This window comes from Anopheles coustani, chromosome 2 (assembly GCF_943734705.1).
Source record: "Anopheles coustani chromosome 2, idAnoCousDA_361_x.2, whole genome shotgun sequence".
NCBI classification, from domain to species: Eukaryota; Metazoa; Arthropoda; class Insecta; order Diptera; family Culicidae; genus Anopheles; species Anopheles coustani.
Window position 1 is genome coordinate 76052948 of NC_071289.1, and position 20125 is coordinate 76073072.

Genomic DNA, 20125 nt, shown 5'->3' on the forward strand with positions numbered 1-20125 from the left:
CTCACCATGGAAAAGGTCTACACTCATACCTGGGAATGCAGCTCCGGACGACTGATGGTGCGTCTGGTACGCGTACTGAGGCTGAATGTAGTTGCCCTGGAAGTGGTTGTACTGTCCCGGATCCTGGTACGCGTGCGACACACGACGCTGGGCCGTGTGCGCCGGTACGTTCGGGATGAAGTTGTAGTTGCCGTAGTTGCCGAACTCGAGCGTCCGCTTGCCGCGAGCCTCCCGGTCACTACCGGCCTCCTTCGTCGTCGGTGCCTTCGTGCCGACGGTCGTCTGGCTGTTGGTGGTAGCGGACGTGGACCTAGCGGCTGCCGTCGCTTTCGTTGTCGGTCGACGTCCCCTGAACGCGGCCGCAGTCGTCTTCGTGGTCGTCGTCGTCGTCGTCGTCGTGGTCGATGATCTTCCTGCGGCAGTGGTGGTCACATTCTTTGACTCCACGAACCCATGGAGGATCGCCAGAGTGGCGATCGCCTGTAACGCGGGGGAAAAGAAGAACAATGAAACATTCCATTGAGTTATTTCGTTATCTCTTCAGTTTAACTTAAATCATTCTATTACTCCATTGCAACATTATGTGCTTGATCGACAAACGATTGATCGAAAGACAATTACTAGTATTGGTGATCAATCGAGCTATCAATTAAAAGTGAGAAACCTAAGGTTTAAACAAAGCAAGGCCCACTTTAATTGCCTCCATCCGATCTTTAAAGGTAAGCCAACCATCATGACCTGCTAGAAGACTTGAATGATGTTGCAAAATGATTGAAACGGTTAGGTATATTCTAAATTTAAATCATCTTGATCTCTTGAGATGATCTCTAAGTCCCAAGAATCTAAATTATCAAGATGTTGTACGGTAGAATCTTCCGATACTGTTGCTCCATAACTGTTCAGATTCTAACCAAAAATTAATGATAGCTGTTGTCTTCCAACCCGTTTCGTTAAAGCAAGCATCCCGTTGAAGTTGTAACTACAAGCGTGATAAGCCAAACAGAAAACATAATTAAACTAAGAAAATGCGTCGTGTACAAAGCTGCCAGACACTTCCAACGATTTGTGCCAAGTAATGCTACCGATCCGGGTGTTGTTCTCACACTTTCGATGCCTCCCAGCCGCCCTGTTATCGGGTGACTTTCACTTTTACTCTCGACCATTTTTTTCCTTGCCAGAATGTCTAGAGAAAAGTGTGAAAAATAAAGACTGATGAATGCAACGAATGTTAAGAAAAAATGTGCTTCTTCAGTTTGTGCCATAATCATCCAGCCAGGAGCACAATAGGAGCCTTGGCTTATCGGACAGCCCCAATCGTGTCGTTCTAAAGAAACCTCCAAACACCCGGCGATGCGCCAGGATCATCGGAATCAACCTATCATTTCGCTTTTCCGTTCGTTCATCGCGGACCAACTGGTGTCGGTGGACTTACCGACCATTAATCATCGTCGTGTCTTCCGTATCGAAAAGAATTCCTCCCCACCGGGTAGAGGGCGCCATGGAACCTACTCAAACCGCCCTTCGTCAGCGAGCAAATGGTCGAAAATGACGACAATGATGTCCAATTAAAAGTGAGTTAAACTTTTTCAACGATCCACCACTTTTTCGAACCACCCCACGGAAGGGGATGGGAATGGGCCATTTTGGACGCTTTTTACAATGCGCGACACCTCGAGTGGCGATGGAAATCTTTCACTCGGCAACCGTAAACCGCAGCATAAAACTGGAAGAAAACAAAAACCCCCATCGACAGGTGTCGGACCGTGGGTCGTCGCGGCGGGACGAGAAAAATGGTTATGCATCCTATCTCCGAATCTTCCATCCAGCCAATGTTCGAGCGGTCTGAGTGGCAACGCTAAGCAGGCGCGCACTTGGACACATTGTTTCTGCTCCAAGAGGTCCGTCAGGTGGACGAGGAGAAGCAGGAGAATTAGTGAATGGCCGAACCATGGCGGTTTCGGTGTGGCTGAACGTGCGCCCAGCGTAATAGTTGATTTTATCCGAGCGCTTGCGATTCGTCGTATTTTCATCCATCGGCGAAGGCTAATGCCCATTTCTCCTTCCTTCGCAACTCGTTGCTACTACGATTGCTCACCCAAAGACACACGTGCGCCAGACGGAAGCGAACGGGTGCAGCCCGATTTATGTGCCGTTTTTGAAACATATTTTCCGCTATCTGATCTAGCTGTCCCAAAGGCGCGCTCGGCTAATTTGTAATTTTAAATCGACGCTGATGCTGATGGTCTCGTTTGTTTTCCGTTCAATGGTAATTTAATGGCTAAATTCTGCAATAACCATGCTGCATGTCATGATCATTTGTCTGGAGCATTAAACGATGGCCTTAATTTACGGCATCACTTCGATCGGCAATGGACACGATCGAATGAATGGATGATCATGTGACACTAAAATTCATTTCTCTTCTAACATATCCTAGTCCTACACATATTCGGCGTTGTTTCTTTGTGGTAGTCACGGAAACGATACCATTATTTGAAATGGGCGCGGGTTTTCCCAGCAGTTCATCGCGATTTAATGAGAATGAGACGCTTTACGATTTGTTTTGGTTTCCACAATTAACCACAATAACTTAAATGTAATTTGTAGGAAGGTAGACCATTTTACTGGTTTATTACCCTTTTTATTTGGCCAACATTGAGACGTGCCGTGGCGTACTAATTGATTGCTCCATCAGATTCGGAATCTTTGCATTCAAACCGATAAAAAGCTTATTTTTCAATGGAATTTATCACAAAAATTATCCTTAAGAAATTTAAATCTATAAATGAACCTCGCTTCTCTTCAAGAAAACTAACCATTCGCGTAAAAGTATTAACAAAGTATCGATTTGAGGAACCATCACGGCATCCTTAATTAGTATCGCCCCGTTTCACCTCCAGGTAGTAAATCACTCCTCAACGTGTGGTCTCTACACGGAGTGGGGTCATTAAACGGACACAACTCTATTTCCTTTGCAAAGTCCCCACAACACGTGAAAACCTTCACCTAGACGAAAGACGAGGCCGATGGATACGTTTCTTGACACTTTTCTCCCTCCAGGCAGCGGCATTTCGGTCGAATTGAAGAGATCATAAATTTCCGTACAGAATTCCCTCCCTCCATACTCTCTCTCTCTCCGACCCTACCAACCAAGCATGCCATGCGGTCACCACCGCGAGCCAGAAATAATCCAGATTTACGATGTCTCCTTTCGGTTTCGTCGAAAGAAATCGATTTATATTCTGCTGTCGCAAGCGCACAAACATTGATTGAACAGCCTGTTCTGGACGACGCGTTCGCTTTATACCGAACCCACCAATAAATCAACGACATTCCGGCGACGGGTTACTACACACACCGTGCGGCCATAACTTAGGATCGTCCCCTCCGGGACCCACTAGAGTGTCGGGTGCGGAAGCTTAGTTCGTCCGGCGCGTTGGACCAGCGACTAAGCGGATCGGACCGGGTGTTGAAAGAGAAAGTTCCCATCCCCAGGTTGGTTAGTGCGTCTGCGTGAAGTTTTCGTATATTTTTCCTTCTCGTCTGTGATCGAACCCTGGCTGAAGTCATCTTCGACAGCATTTGAGCCACGTGACTAAGCATGTTGACCATCATTTGTCGACGAAAATCGGCTGGAATAAAACGTCTTCGACGAGGCTTTTGGCTTTACGATCTTGCCGGACGATCTTATTGGGGAGCTTATTACGCCTTTGCCAGAAGGTAAAGTCTTCTTTAAACTTTACATCAATTTGTATTGGTCTCGGATCTATTAAAATTTCCATGCGCCATAAATCCCCAGCATCTGCTTCGAGCTGGAAGAGAAGGATCATAAAGTCGATAGAATTTTAATGAACCGAGAACATCGGCTAAACATCATCAAATGATTGGATTTCGGCGATCGCGGTGGCCTTTACCATTTCGGAAAACCGCCGTGGAAAGCCAAGTGGTATGGATGTGTCAATTGAGCTGCTACTCGTAAATGTGTGTTTGAGTGTCGTTCTCGATTTTCCCATCTACTTCCTTGGCGGTGCAGTAATCCCGGACTCAACATCCAACGAGTGGTAATTTTACTGAATTGATGAGAGAATAAAGCTTATATACACGAGACGGGTACGGTTTAGGTGTAAAATTTGTCATACAGGCGATCAAACATCCTACCCGACGCCGAGAGGGAAGCCATTAAAATGTTCGTTAACCATTTTACGAACCGTGTTGGATCTTGTGAAGACTAAGAGGTTGATCGTTTCATCGTCGACGCTTGTATCTTCATTTGTAACGATACTCAACGGTTCCAATTTGTTCTTCCTACAGCAATCCTATAAGTAAAAGCTTTAAGGAGCCACTTTTAGTGGAGTACATGTTTAACTCCATCCCTCAAGACGTTCTGCTTGCAAATTCACGTCTTATGCATGCTCGAGAAACGATCTTTTGCAACCGTCTTCAACGGAACGTTTCCGTGCGCGTGAAGTAGAGTGTAAAGCGCTAAAATTAACCACGATCAACTGAAAAACACCCAAGCCAATCCAAAATGAGACGGGCTCACGGTAGAGTCCGGGAAGCGTGGAGAAGCAAAACACAATCATTACGCAAAATACGGCAAACAACAGCGTACCCCGCAACCAATCCAATCTCGCCGCGAGCGCAGTCGAAGCGCGGCGAAAAGCGCATCATCCGATAACATCCACCACCGGGAGGGATTTTCACCGAAAGGATTTAGGACCGCAAACCTCCCCTCTCTCTCCTCCTGCCTGCGCTCGCCGAAACAGGTGCGCGAAAAGCGAACGGAACGTCCCCTCCGAGACGGGAGGGTTAATCGCAATTGAAGACGCAGGCTGCGTTGCGCACACCACGAATCGCAAGCAACCCCCTTTTTTCGCGGTGGTGCAAAGGCTCATCCATCAATATTTATCGCACCGCGTAAGCGTAAACTTCCATAAAACCTTCTCCTCTTCTCCCGACGGATCAACGCCGTCTGTACGCCGTGGTTTGGAAAATGGAAAGTGTTGTTGTTGAGTAACAAGCTTGGCCAAAGTTTGCCTCCTGCCGTTTTGGCTTTCGGTACGCCACGTGCATCACTGACCCAGTGCCAGCAAGGAACCTTGCCGATGGAAAGGTTGATTCAAGCCTGAAACCATCAATTTTTGCGATCGAACCTCCCAACAGCGGACCTCAACCTGCCTCACGTTGTTACGTTGAAACCCTCACAAACCTTTCGTTCGATAAACTCTACCTTAAGCTTGTCGCTGTTCCGGGACAGGGAGTAGAGATAAGTTTATATACACTCTCCGGCTGACTCCCGTAACAACGTAATTAACGCTCGAAGTTCGATCGCTCAATCGCCGAGTTTGGGGAATGGATTTTCCCAAACCTAATCCACCTTGCGAACGATTCCGGGTCTATCCTTTGTCTTCTCCCGTGGGCCACGCCGTATTACCGTCGGACGTAATGTGTCACTTTATCGCCAATCAATCGACACGTGTTTGTCAGTCAAATGTTCGGCGGTAAAAGAACACCACGTGGGAACCGAGCGCGTTGGTCCGAGCCGATTACGGAAGGAAAACGACATGACGACATGTCGGCAGTCAATCATCGTTTCTCGATTCTGGTCCGTTCGTCAACGGTTCGATCGGAAGGAGGGAGCGGAGGGAGAAAAAAATACACCTCCGGCCGCGGTGACAAACCCAAACCGTTGAAGTTTACCCACTCCTCATCCTCGTAGGCGACCTTCCCCCAAAGAAACCATCCTCAAACGTTCAGGCGGGAAACTTTCACTCTCCGGCTTCGGGTTTCGAGCCGTACACCGGATCATGGTCAAGCAAGCCGGAGTGGGTCTGCAGTGTAGGGGAATGAAATTTTGTTGGACCACCGTTCCGGGATCGCACCCCTCCTTCTTTCCCCAACACAAACCCCCGGTCGTTGGAGACTCATCGATCCGCGCGAGAGTCCATAAAGTGGGTAACTGATTTGAATTTTACTACATCGTGTTAGCATGCGTGCTGGAAAGGGGAGGAAGGGGGCGGTTCGGTCGTGGGACACTGGGACACGGCTAATCAGCAGCGCCCCGGGTCGGTACATTCCCGGGCGCGAGCCCTTTCGCCTGCGATTCCTGTTCCGGATCCACCGATTCGGGGCCCGAAAACGCTCCCGAACGGCTTCGCCGTTAGTGGCGCAGGAAGCGAAGCGAAAGTTCCGGGAACTTGAACCACCCCGAAACCGAAAAACCCCCCAACCACCCCTCGGGTTTGCTCGAGGGGTGGCTTATCAAAACTATTTCATCAGGCCGCCGGCTCACCATCAAAACCGAAATTCCTCGAGCCATCTGGACTCGGTCTAACACCGTTCCCATTTTCTGGTTATCAACGAGGAGGGGGAAGCAAGCGAGCTGAGCGGTGCATAATAAAATTAGCATCGGTTGATCGTTTGATCGTCCATTTTTGTACGACGAGGGGTGTGCGGCCGGGGTTTTCGGAAATGGTCGAACTCGACAGCCGTGTTTGACGCGTTCGAACCGGATTCCGATTTTCTTCCGAAACAATTTTTATTTTGTTTTTCGAATCACTCACCCTCCCGTTGTGGACAACTTCATTAGAGGTTTAGGACGGTTTGGTTGGTTGGTTGGTTTGGTTGTTTTTCTTTATGCCCTTTCGACGATAACGATTGGAACGGAAAACACTTTCAATTTTATTCTTCCCATGAACGCGGAGATGCCTTGTTTTTCCTTCACTTCGAGTTCGTTTGTGTGTGAATACCGAGGCTAACGATCGACGCCGTTCGGTAGATTGAAAAAAAAACCTTTTTCGGCGTCACTAAGCCTCACTCGACACTATTAAATCATCTCGAGCGGCGCGGTATTACGTGTTAGCCGAAGCTAATTGAAGATTCTCTTCCCGACCGCGCTCGCAACGAGACCGGAGTACCATCGATGTCACCCGGCTTGTTTTTCCTTTTTTTTTGTATTATCAGTGCATCGTTATGATGTGCACATTTCAGCCGAGGGAGAAAAAAAGGAGGACATTTCATAGGGAGGGAGGAAGTGAAAGGCGCTTCATATCGATATAAGGCTGGTACGTGCGATCTTCGCTATCGTCCCGTCTCGACGTGCGGCGATTTTGTAAAACGATCGATTCGATGCGCCGCCGTTACGCAAAATAGTTTGGAAACGAGTACGGGGTTGTTTTTTTTTTTTGAATAATCATTAGCAAACCACCATCGCAACCAGGACACGGAACCGGTCGGTTTCGCTGACGTTGACCAATTAAAATGCGCATCAGCTGTTCGCGAAGGGACCCGTAAGTCGATCGGTCGAGGCGCGTGACGCTCCGGCGTATGCTTTTAACCTTTCGATTGCACAAACAAGCGACCAATCAGTAACCGGTACTCGATGGTCTGCTGCAGAGATCGTGCACATACTCACACACACACACCCAAACGCACACCCGGTGCCCCGAGGCAGTACTTTCCTTTGCCATACGATATGACTTCACTCCGCCATGCGCGGATGTCAGGAACTCGCACACTCGCGGACCCTGATGAACTTCTTTCTCTCGGAGGGAAACGAAAGACGTGCAAGCGACGAACCCTCTTCGGCGTTGATGAAGGTTAAGGGAATCGCTCAGTAGGGGAGGGGGCAAAAGGGAGGCTCTCCACTCGGCGTGGTGACAGTGGCCAAGGGAGCAACATCGAGCCTCCGTGGAAGAAAGTTTGCGCTTCCGAGGGCGAATACGTCAAGCGAACGCAAGAAAGGCGACGCCTCTTCAGCCCCAACGGCAAAACCCCCAGCGAGCGAAAGAGAGAGAAGTAGAGAAAAAAAGTGTAAAGGGTGCGGAACGCTACCACCCGAGGCGACCTTTACGTACAGGAAGCGAATAGGAGCAAACACCGAACGGCGGTGGAAGTCAACAACCATCCATTTCCTCTCGTTGGCTCGGAATGGATCAAATCGAGATAAATAAGAAATAATCCAACGCGAAGATTCCACGCTGGGCAAGGGGAGGGGGGGAGGGGGTGCGGGAACGCTCGAGTGTGTGGTTGATAAGAAGAAGAACCAGTCCGACTGGTTGCCCGACTGGAGGGACCACATCCGATCCGGAGTCGCTCCGAAATCCGAAAGTCGCCGGGCAAAGATGTTGCCGATGACGCCGATGATAGGGATATGATGACGGTGAAAGACACTTACACTTTCATTCGTGCCCGCCACAAACACACACATATGGAATGCAATCCTTCAATGAGTTGGCCATGCTTGGGCAGAAAAGAAAAACCGGTGGAAAAAGGTCCGCTCGCTCGGTTATTGAATGGAACCTGATATGGCACACGGAGCGGTTCGCGGCCGGAAGAAACCGTACGCCGCGAGACCTTTCTCCGCGTGGCTCAAGGATGCAGCCGGAATGCAGGCAAGGCAGGCAGGGACTGCAACCGTGCTGTGTTGTTGCAGTTTGGGAAAGCAATTGCATCGTCTCCGCTTGCGTAACACATTCATCATCCGCTCGCTGGGAAAATGCCAAAAGACAATCCCGGAGATCTACGGGTTGAGATCCTGTCCTCTGCTGGAGACTTTAACGGTCCATTAGCATGCGAATGGGAGCCGAACGTGACCTCTCCCACACTCCCGAGCAGACACACAATCACACGTTGACCGCACATTCCAGCGGATCGTTATCGAGGATCTGCCGGTTTCGCTTGGGGGCGTAATACAAACCGATCCCCTTCTTGCCTCCCTTTGACGAGTGGGCAGCCCACCAAATTTGGCGACCAGCTAGAGTTGAGGAATTTCCGGACAGATGGACAAAGGTCCGAGCGCAACAAGACAGAAGGGACGACCAACACCCAACGCTCCCTGTGAGTCGCCAAAGGAAAGTAAAAACATTCCCGTGGGCGGCTCTCCGGCGATGGTCGGTAAGTAATGGTCGTATTTTAATGTGGACGAACTCGAAACGAAGGACCGCCTGGGGGTGTCCAGCGCCACGGGGGAAGCTCGATAAAAACCACAAACATCTCCTTCCTCTCGCTCGCTCATCAAACCCTTTCCCTGCGATCTGCTTAATTTATTAATATCGTACATTTGTTGTCATTATCGTTTGCCTCGCATTAGGGTGCTTTAGGTGCGTGTGTGTGTGTGTGTGTGGGAGAGGGAAAAATCTCTGAAAAGGGCAGACGACAACCTGCCCGGCCTTATGCCCAACGGCAAGCGGTCAGTGACCCCGCGGAACGCCACCAACGTGAGCACCGGAGCTAAAGCACGCCGCGGAGAAACACTCTTTATCTAGTTCACCATTAAGTTCTTCCCCCGTGTGTCTTTGTTTCACTCGGTGCCCGAAAAGTGGGCTCTCGGTTTCCTTTACGAGACCGTTGACACCGGTTGGTGCTTGCGGCCACGCGCGTCGACGAAAGACACTTCGATAGCATCAGTAGAGACGCGCGCGATTGGGAGATTTTAGGAGTTTGGAGATGCCATGGTAAATTACCCACAAGGCCTCCTAATCCAAGGTGTTTTGTCTATTTTGTCGCTACCCGGAATACCCTTTTGACACTGTCTAATTTTCCGATTCACATGCGAGGCAAACGACAGTTTTGAAATTTAATCGTACCACTTTGCTAGACAAACATCTTCCATTGAAAGTGAAGATTGTCGTTCTGTTTTAATGACAATCGCATCATTAAAGAGAAAATTGTTTCTTACAAAGATCTGTACTGAACTCACACTAATTATATTTTTCAACGCCATATATATTTTATAAATTATTGATGTATATAAAGGTACAACAGATAAAGGCCAATACGGCGCATGTTAATTCGAAAATATATAATTACTTTGTGCTTTATACAATTAAATGCTTTGAAACGCGTTTCAACATTTTAAAAAAAAAGGTCATTTGTATTTGAATGTTTGTCAATTAAATGTTGCGAAGAAAGTTTTCCAATTATTGCTTGCATCTTTCTTGTGCAATGCTAAACCGATTAACTGTTAAATTGTTCAATGCAATCTTCCGCAACATCCTCCCACTGTTCGATCGTTAGGAAAAGAAAAGATCATGCAAAACGAGAGCATTGACCTACCGCCTCACCAACATCCCCATCATCATCATCATCACCTTGGACGGTTTTGACGGCCTCCGACACGCCTCCGACAAGCGTCACCCCGTGAAAGAGTGTGCGAGGCGTGAAGCATCAAATCACGATCATCACACTTCACCCGATCGCCGAACACCTCGTTGGTTACCTTCTATGCGATACCTCCGGCAAAGAAAAAGGGCCCGAATGTCACGACCTCCAAATGTCAGGCCGCCTTCCGAAACGAGAAGCGGAGCGTCACCCGCTTGACGTCTGTCATCTTGCTGTCACCGGCCGGTTTATGGGTGACGAATGGAAACACAATCGGAAAACAATGCACCACTGTTTGTTGCTTCTTTCTCTTTTGCAAATGGTTGCAACCGGCAGCTCCGGTGATCGTGCGGATGATTATAACGTTGCGCCAAAGCAAGAAACCAGATGGAAAGTGATAAAATTGAAAATTTTGCAATTGCGCTTGCCACTTGACAACCCACGTAATGATCCTTAGGCTATGTTTTTTTTTTCATTTCACTCTCTTCATCTTTATCCGTTTCTGTTAAAACTGTTCCGGGCTTAACCACAGCACGGCGATGAAGGACCGTACGGTCGCAAACTTATCTCGTTTTCATACGAAAGGCACTGAGCAGGAGATACTGATGGGTGAAGATACGGAATCTGTATGTACAATCTCTCTTATTACACAGCAAAAGAGAAATAAATCGTATGAGCTGGCCGTAGCCACGTCAAAAATGCATGACTGATTTAATTCACAGCCAGACGGTCTTCATCCGCTTTCCCTTTAAATAAGATATTACATAAGAAAACTCTCTGAATCATTAACCGAACTGCAACCGGATAATCTAACCGCTAGCCACAACTTAGAATTATCCCTCCACGCTGTAACCACGGAAGAGGCTGTTCCCCCCGGGGAGGAAGACTGATTCGCTACACCGAAACCCATTTCTAATTCCATAAAAAAAATTCTTCATTCAGAACTGCCCTTCTTCGCAGGAGGAAATCATTTCCCCCCTTGAAGACAGAAAAGGAAGCTGAACCAGCATGCCACCTGTGGTCGTAAAGTAATAAATCTTTCACAGGCCCCATTTTGGAAGGTTCCTTCTATCGCACACATACACCGTAGAACGTCACATCTCGATGGTATGTTGAGATGAATAAAAAATAAACTAACTTTCAACATCAGTTCACTGTCTCTTCCATACTGAGGTGGTTTTCATTCTACGTTGCTCTGGTTCCACAGGTTAACAGAAATACAGTGACTAGTTCTGTTCTACTTTCATTCCGTTCATGTGTGCATGGGAGAGTCGGTTCTAAACGAGCGCCGATTCCATTGACCCCTTGAAGACTTCCGTCCAGCCTCCGCGCATCAAAGGTCAGAAGGAAATTGGAGGAATAAAATGAAATGGAAATGCAATTCCCTACCCTGCGCCTTCCCACTTGCTGGGCAACGGAAAACAAACGCAAACACATTTACAACCAGATGAAACCGAGAGTGCAGGTTCGTCGCTTGCCCGCGCGTTGTGTTTCTTCGTATTCAAGTCTCCCGTTAGACGGTTTCCGCTCCGTTCATTTGCATTTGTCTCGAGGGTTTCGCTTTTCAAAGGTTTCTCTGGCGTTCCGATAGAGGTCCAACCGTGGTTTACTTTGTAGTTTCCCCCCGTCCCACCTCCTCCTTCCCCTCACCCCGTTCGGTGAGTACCTTCTTCTCCGGGACAGTCTAATTAGCGTGCCCCGGGGAGAAAGTGTCCCCTTATCGGGTGGAAGCGGTTTGCGGACGGGTAGGCTGGCTAAAAATTCCCTCCACCGATCGGACGGGCCTGGAGGGTTGATGGCCAAAACTCTCTTCTTTGCTTAAGCAATCCATGGTTTCTGTTTTGTTTCTAATGCGCGTTGGTGTTTTGGAAAATGTTCCATGCAAACGTGTCATTGACTCACTTTTCGCCAGCCGCTATTGCAACAATTGCAAATTGTAAACCTTTCCTCATCCCCCTCCCCCTCCCCCCCCCCCCCCTTTCTTTCGACCCCTTCGATTAAGCTGGCCATAATTGAACCAATTAAGGTCGTCCAAAACAGTGGGCCGAACGCTTTCGGCCAAAAACCAATCACAAACCGAAAATTGCAACCATTTCTATCATTTCACCGTGGCGAGGCCTCGACTGTCGTGCGACGTGCGCGTGCCTAAGAGCCCCCGAGGCGGGCGGGTTGGATCACGGATCGAAACGGATCGATCACTTGTCGTCGGCATCCGTTATGAGTTCATCATCATAAACTCTACCAGCCCCACCGCAGCTGCTCAAGGTAACTGGCTTGCTGCGTGACTCGCGTACAATGTTCACCCTCGTCACCCGAACGGAGGGGGGCGACCGGGTCGCACGACGGGCGGGGTGGAAAATGAAAGTGTTTTCCGTGCACCGCCCGCCGCGGGATCGCCACGGCCGGATGGTGTGGATTTCCCCCGAGAGCGATAGTTTAGCCTGATCAATTCCGATCGGATGCGGTAAATTATCTCATGCAAGGGCTGAGCAAAAGAGCTGCTGGGCTGGGGAAGCGCACGGGCACGCCGATTACATGAGCATAAGCATTAATCACTGACCGACGGGAAGAGACAGCAAATAGACAGTAATCGATAAATTGTTTACTGACCGAGGCGAGATGGATGGAGGGACGGGTAGCCGTTGTTTGAAGCAATCACCTGCTCCGGGATGTTTGAATCAGTGAAACCTGCCATTACTTATGAGCCTTCAAAAGATCGTGCTTAGTTTATTGGAATAAGTGAACCAAAAAATAGGAATAAAATCTGATTTGTTAAAAAGAAATTCACTATGATGTTTTTGGGAATAGTTGTAATGCTTTACATTTTCAAACTTCCAAGTTGACAAATAGTCGCAAAGCTTTGTTACTGTAACTTCGATATGATTCTCAGCTAATAAGGACAATTAGTTTAACGATAGTTTAAATAATTTTATTCTTATCAACGCACAAAGCCAATTTAAACAAATTTATAAAATGTATCGTAATGGACAAATATATAGGTACGACTATCTGATTTGTTAAACAAAATGTAACTGAGTCCAATTAGAGAAACTAATGTTATCAATCTATCAGAGAATGTTTTTCTGCTGATTACTCCGAAAACATCTTCTCCGTATTTTAATAAAAGGTTTTACTGTCAGAAAACCTTCCTAAGAAACTTCTAATCAAACTCAAACCGGCACGTGTCTTAAATGTACTTTCAAATGCCAAAAGGAACTGAAAAAAAATAAATAAAATACAGAAAGAACAGTCGGTTGCTAACATAGAAACATGAATTGTTGTATCCATACAGTTTCTGAGGAAGCAGGTTCTCCTTTCACGTTGATCTTTGTCCGACAACAGCTTTTCCTGATGTCCTCTCTCGTGGTTGAGAGAAAGCGATGGACGGGGGGCAAGAGAAGCTGCTGAAATTGATTGTACATTGCACGACTGTCCGTGCCGAACATTTCCAGTTTGCACCGCCAAACCCTGCTGTCTGAACATTCCCATCTTCGATTCGCTTCGCTGCCGCGAGCCACGAATTTGCGATTCCTCGATTAATTTTCACTCGATGACGGTAATGTTTTTCATGTTTGTTCTGGTGGACCTCCCCGAGGGGCAGGCGAGGTGCCTTACGGGAGTCTTCTTATTTCAATCTTCGCCAATCGAGCGCCAATTAGCGGCCCCGATCATCAAACCTACCTTTCTTTTTTGTCGAACGATTTATAGCGATTCAATTCTCCGATCGATCGATCGTCGTTTTATGCGCCCTCAACCACCTGATGGGTGCATTTTCCGGCCGTAAGGTTACTTTGTTTTACTTTCAGTCACGAGTGGCCTTTCCACCACACTCCGCCATCGAAGCGCCCAACGCCCAGCAGAAGTGGGCAAAGGTCAGCGCGCAAATCTATCCTTCGATCGCGAACCATTTCCCTCGAACTGGGAAACTGGTTCGAAATCTTTCGTCGTGCCTATTTCTTTCCGCCCCGATTCGACCCGGCCAGAGGACAATCCTGTTGCCAATGCAAAATGAATAGGCGTCTGCGGAGTTGCATTGGACCTTTCTTTCTTCTACGGACGATTCGTCCGAACTCCGGTTCATTGCGCAACGGTCTATCTGTCGAATTGAATTAGTTTCGCTGGAACCGTTCGCCGTGGCGTGTTTCTCACTTCCGGCACACGTTAATAGAGCACGGACATGGTGTGTCGAATTGATTTTGTTAAAAAGGGATATGATATCCATTTAGGGGGGTAGGACAATACATCACGATTCCGTGTTTTGGCATTTTTATTTACCAGAAAACACACCCAAGATTGTCGAAAGCAGACAAAAGTATCGCTGAACTAATTGTGCTGCAAAAAAAAAAAAAACACCCGGAATGTTTTCACAGCATAACTTCAACTAAAACTCAGCAAAATGTCGGTTGAATTAGTGTATAAATTATCCGAAATTCACCGGATGCACCCGGAAAACCGAACCATTTCGATGCGAAATTGCACTTCATATTTATCATTACAGCAGAAAGCTCAAAAGCAAACAAAACCATCGCAAACATCGTGCACAATTCCATCTCACTTTGGTTGTAGGAGGAGAAGAAGAAAAAGAATCCACCTCGGTCAGGTGGGAAAAACGAAGGAAAACAACACTGATAACACTCACACCAATGAGGCCGGCGAAAAGCGGAAGCGACCGACGCGGGTGGTTGCACGTGCTCTTGAAAAGCGCATGCAATGCAATATCCATTTATAATGTGTGAGAAATTTATCTCACACAGGCAAACGCAAAAAAAAATTAAACCATTGGAAATTATGTAAATCAAAGCCGACGCCCTAAGCATTTCGACGAAGTGACGAAGAGGGAAACAGTTTTACTAGCACTCAATCAAGTGGAACAATTTCCATTCGTATGAATGCCAGACTTGTGTTGGCAGTCTAAGGATAAACCACTAGCACATAGATTTTCGTTACAAATATCCTTCAGTTCAACTAAATAGTGTATATTTTTCAAATTCCAATTCAACTCGTCTTGTTTTGTAACAAAAATAGACGCCTTTTCCGAAACCGCCTGGTCCGATACTCTAATATCCGAAGCCGGGGCAACATCCCAGCAGGCGCGTTGCCTACTTTTCACGTCGTAATCGCTATTACGAAGGCAACTCTTCGGAGCGGACACCGCCAGGCAGCTTCACTTCGGGGTAATTGACGGCCAAACCAGCTTCACTCCGGTTTTCCATTTATTTTTCCACCTTTTTTCCACCTTTTGCCACCACGTGAGAGTTCGCTTGCGTGCGCTTCAGACGGGCTGCCCCGAAGGCTTTTCCACCGACAGCCGGGAGGAAGCACGCGAACCGCGTTCGCAGATAAGTTTGTATCATATTTTACATTTGCTTTATTTCTTCTTTATTTATCTTTTAACGATGCTCGTGTTTTTTTGCTCATCCCCTTTTTCCGTCCCAAGTGCAGTGTTGGGGGTACGCTTCTTTTCATTTTTTCCCTCTCTCGCGAAGTTGCGCATTGTGTTTGAACAGATTTTTTGCGTAACATTTCGCCACGCCGGAAGTTGCCGGCAATGCCAAGGTAAGGTATATTCTATTTTTTTTTACCAATTGCCATTATATTTTGAGCAAAAGAAAAATTAATAAAAGCTCTCCCGATCGGTGGGTTGGATGGAAACTAAAAAAAAAAATGAAAAATGAAGCTCATCGGAAAATCTCTCTCTCTATGATGGACGGTGTAGGAATTTTGGCGATGACAAATTGGTGAAATTGAAGGGCCACCGACCAGCGTTGAAAAGTGAAACTTTTTTTCGCTCTCCACCGCAGAAGATTCGATTCGCGCAAGAAATTACGTTCCATCGTCGATCGCCGAGCGTTCGTGTAAATATTGACTCATCGATTGTCTTCCCCCGGCGGGACGCGGCGAGGGGTGTTAATTTCACCTGCGGGACCGACCATTCCGACACGCGTGAGACGCACCTGCGCCACGATGGCCGCACACGGCGTGGACAGTTGACAACCGTCGTCTGGCCGAGACATGAGACGAGAAGACGGATGGCGGGAAACGTTGAACCCGACGGTGGGACGGCATGCTGTGGCTGCTGTGCGAATCCATCAACCCGGTTGCCCAAAACATCTTGACACAAAATGCTGCCCCTGCCCGAGGGGCTTCCGAGAGCAAAAAACAGAAAAATAGAGAGAGAGAGAGAACAATCGTTGGAAAGAAAAATAGGAACAAGATACAGCCAAACTTGTGGAAGAGGGAGAAAACAAAACACATCTCCTCGACCGCGACCGTGGAAGATGCTGAGGTCACGGCAAGATTTCTCCCACGGTTTCGAGCCCCGGTGCTGAGTTTTGCGGAGGATGAGCTGACGCGACAGGTGACGCGAGATTCCGATGGTGAAATACTTTCTAAATTTCGCTCGTCGCCACCGGCAGAAGGCGGAAGGCGCGACATAATCCGATAATAAAACACGACCGACGAGGGGCTGAAGAAGAATGTGTCGTACAAATGGCCGATACAAAATATTAATCCGAATAGCTCCTTCGTTAGTCGCACAGGATCGTCGACTTGGGAAGTTTGGGCTTGGTCAGTAAGCTGTGAATATTATTTTACACAACAATTTATATACATCAGATTATATGTCAAAGAAAAACTTATGCGAACCAAATAATTCTATTCAAAAGCATCGGAGTATCGTTAAACACCTAATTTAATAAAAAAAAGTATTGTTTACTATACACTGCAACATTATTGTTTTCGGCTTCAATCGTTTTAGTTTATAGTATATCTTTTCAAACTATTTTAAAATTAGCAAGTTGTGTTAATTTCAAACCTTCAAATAACATTAAAAAAAATTATTATCTATCTGTTAATTTGTATACTGTAGCAAACTATAATAAAAGTAATTTAATGCAAATCTTCACCATCTTACAGCATATGCCGAGGGGTATTAGTGTGTCTAAAATGATTACCTTTATTGATAATTCAAATTACAAAAACAATTTCATCAAGCTTCTTCGGTGCAACTTTATTTAATTAAAATAATTAAATGCGCAATATTGAAGGAAGCGCCCTACAGTTTTTTTTTCTCTGCAGCCTTGCAAAAAGACACATCCATTACAGCACACACCCTTTTCGAGCGGGTTTGGCGCCGGTGGAAAGTGAAAGAAAACTGCAACCGCATAACGTCCGAACGTGGATGCAAAACTCGTATTTCTCGTCAATGCTGCTGTAATTGCTGCACCTCGCAGTCCCGACGACGTGCCATCCCTTCGGTTTGCGATCTGAAAGTGAAATTTCTTCCACACCCTTTCGCATCCGCGTGGTGGGGCTCCGGACACTGTAACCGATTGCAGCTTTCTGATGGGCTTCTGCAGCCCGTAAGCATATTACGCGCGAGTGTGTACGGATGCACTTTGGCGATGTCGAATGGGATGCCCTTAAAAAATGACCACTGTCACACTCGGAAACGGAAAAAAGGGAAACACACAAAACAAACCCCAAAAACACCGGCGACCCTTTCGAAATGGCAATCGGGCATTGCTTTGTTTTCTCACCAACCCGGTGGAGGCCGGCATGATGTGAGATGCCAGCAATGTGAAACACCAGAAATACCTATCAATCAGAGTTCCCCGAAAAAGCGAAAAGGGCCCGCAGGGTTTCGGGCGGCCGTAAAGTAAAGCGTCTTCCATTAACGGCACATTTCGGTTGGTCCATTTATCTCCTCAAATAGGTTTTTGCTGTACGTCGACCCCATCCGCTCATTCCGCTGCTAAATTTCACTTGAACGTTGAAGGGTCTTCTTTTATCGGCACTTGAAAGCTACGGTGCAGTTTTTGGGGCAATTACAAAAAGAAAAAGGAAGAAAAACGATACCCATTCATCTCCTCCTCGTCGGGCAACCCACCAGCTTTCCAATTTCCCAAAAAATATAATCATGGTTCTTGGGAAGGTAATATTTGATTACAAATTATACGATCAGTGTAACACACACGTTAAAAAAACAAAACGTGGTGATATATGTTTCATGCTCCGGGTCCCCATTGAATTTTGGTGTGGGAAAAAAGAGTCTGAAGGAAAGTGAAATGAAGCCACCTCAACGAGTCGCTTCTTCAACTGCACGTAGGTGGACGGCCAAAAACGGAAAGTAAAAGAAATGCGTCCAACGGACCGTCAATGCGAAGGACTTTCGGCAAGGCAAGTGCTTCCCTCGCACACACAGGACTTCTGTCACAATTGAACCAAAAGCTCACACATGATTCCCAACGCACGAGAAGGGGGTGATCGTGGGCGTCTTATTGCGCAATGCAAGTGATGAGTCCGTACGTTGGAACACCATCCGAAAACCGCGAAACGCGTTGCGTTGCGTTGGGCAACTTCAAAACCATCCATTACGGTGCCTCCGTTCTTCACTTTCATCCGCCCTGGGTAAAGAAGAGTCGCGGGTGTGTGGGCGATGGACGTGCCTTTGTTTTGCAAGTTTTCCTTTCCGTTTCTAAGTGCTTGCCATACGCCGTAAGCGTACTCCAAGAAAGAGAGTCTTTAAACATGTGTTTCGAGCAGCCTTCAACGAGCCGCATCGAGCTGGTTGGATGCTGTGAAGGAGGATCTTGATTGATTTTATTTTTGTTTTTTTCCATCCACTACCACGAGTGTTTGTGGAGGTAATGTGAGTAAACTACAAATGTGATTGCTCTTTTGGTAAATTTTCCTTCAAACTGCATTTCATCTGCACCTAAATTAAAAATGATTGAAGTATTTGAATATACACTCACCAAAACAAATACCCTCATCACGGCACGGGTTTAATCTTTGCGGAGGCCACGCACAATCGTGTAGGATGACACAAACAATCGAACAAAAAGCACGACTTCGCTACACGGTGATCGACACTTGTTTTATTTTAATTTTCACCACGTTTCCTTCGAAACAAACACGACACGGGCAAGTAAAGTCACTCCCTCCTGTCACGCCAAACAACGGGCAACTGCAATCGGAACTGTAAAAAGAGGTAAAATTTCACTTTAGCTACAAGTAGAAAAACAATGTTTTGAAGTCCATCCTCCGTGCCTGGCGCTAAGCCAAACGGCTGAACGATTTATTCTTTCACCGCGGTTCGTCGTCTTCCGTGGCGTCGAAGTCTTTACCGTAGCATCACACAACTGCTCGTTTTCTCTCGCACTCTCTCCCCACCTTTACGGGCCCAATCCAATGTCACACTCGCGTAAGAATTTGCATTGAGCCCCCATTTAAACAAGCTTCTTTTCACCCTGCGATCGATCGCTTGGTCACGATTTTCGCGAAGCAGTTCCTATTTCTCGTTCCTACGATGCCACCAGCGACGATTGCGAACGCATTTCACCGGCGCGGTGTGTGTTCGCTCGAGTTATCACTCACCCGAGAACTGGTCTCAAAATTGGTGTTCGACTGATATGTCACGGATCAGTGTTTTGTTTTGTTTTTTTTAACTGTGCAAATCGAACATTTTAATGTGTGACTGGGGAAAGTTCTTTTTGTCTGTGTGTTTTTTTCATCACTTTTTAATTATTTAGTTTCTGTTCCGGGACACTGTTAGTGTTGTGCAAACATCTCGAGCGCACGCATCTTTTCTCATTATTGACAAGTCTCCCGGGTTTCGGGCCCCCTCGGCCCGTTTCACACCGAACCACCGGCACTTTCTCTCGCGGAAGTTCCCGACTTTTCTCTTTTGACGAGTTTGCCACTTTACTTGTCAAACATTAGCATGCCGAAAGAAGCACAACAAAAACACGAATCTGGCTTCACTCGAAACGCTTTTCAATCGACCCGCCCGCTCATGTACACTCTCATGGCTTGCTTGGTGACTCTGCACGACGTTCTGGTTTGAAGTCGCGAGGCAACAAAGCTCTAGGGAAATTGGCGCAACAAAAATCCCTTTTTAATTTTCGCTTCCTTTTGAAATCGAACACACTGCCACTCCGCGTACACTGGTTTTCTTCGTTCTGTTTTGTTTTTGGTTTTGTTTTGGCCATCTACTTTCACTCTCACCCCGATCGGGGCACCG

At 47.1% G+C, this 20125-nt stretch overlaps 1 protein-coding gene across 1 annotated transcript in view; it reads right to left on the reverse strand.

Moving 5' to 3' along the window:
- Nucleotides 1-20125, reverse strand: part of LOC131265037 (uncharacterized) — a 56325-nt gene that overhangs the window by 3531 nt on the left and 32669 nt on the right. The window contains exons 5-7 of the mRNA XM_058267299.1: nucleotides 3715-3730; nucleotides 356-480; nucleotides 6-310 (exon numbers count right to left, since the gene is read on the reverse strand). Coding sequence (XP_058123282.1) covers nucleotides 6-310; nucleotides 356-480; nucleotides 3715-3730 — 446 coding nt within the window. The remainder of the gene's footprint in view (nucleotides 1-5; nucleotides 311-355; nucleotides 481-3714; nucleotides 3731-20125) is intronic.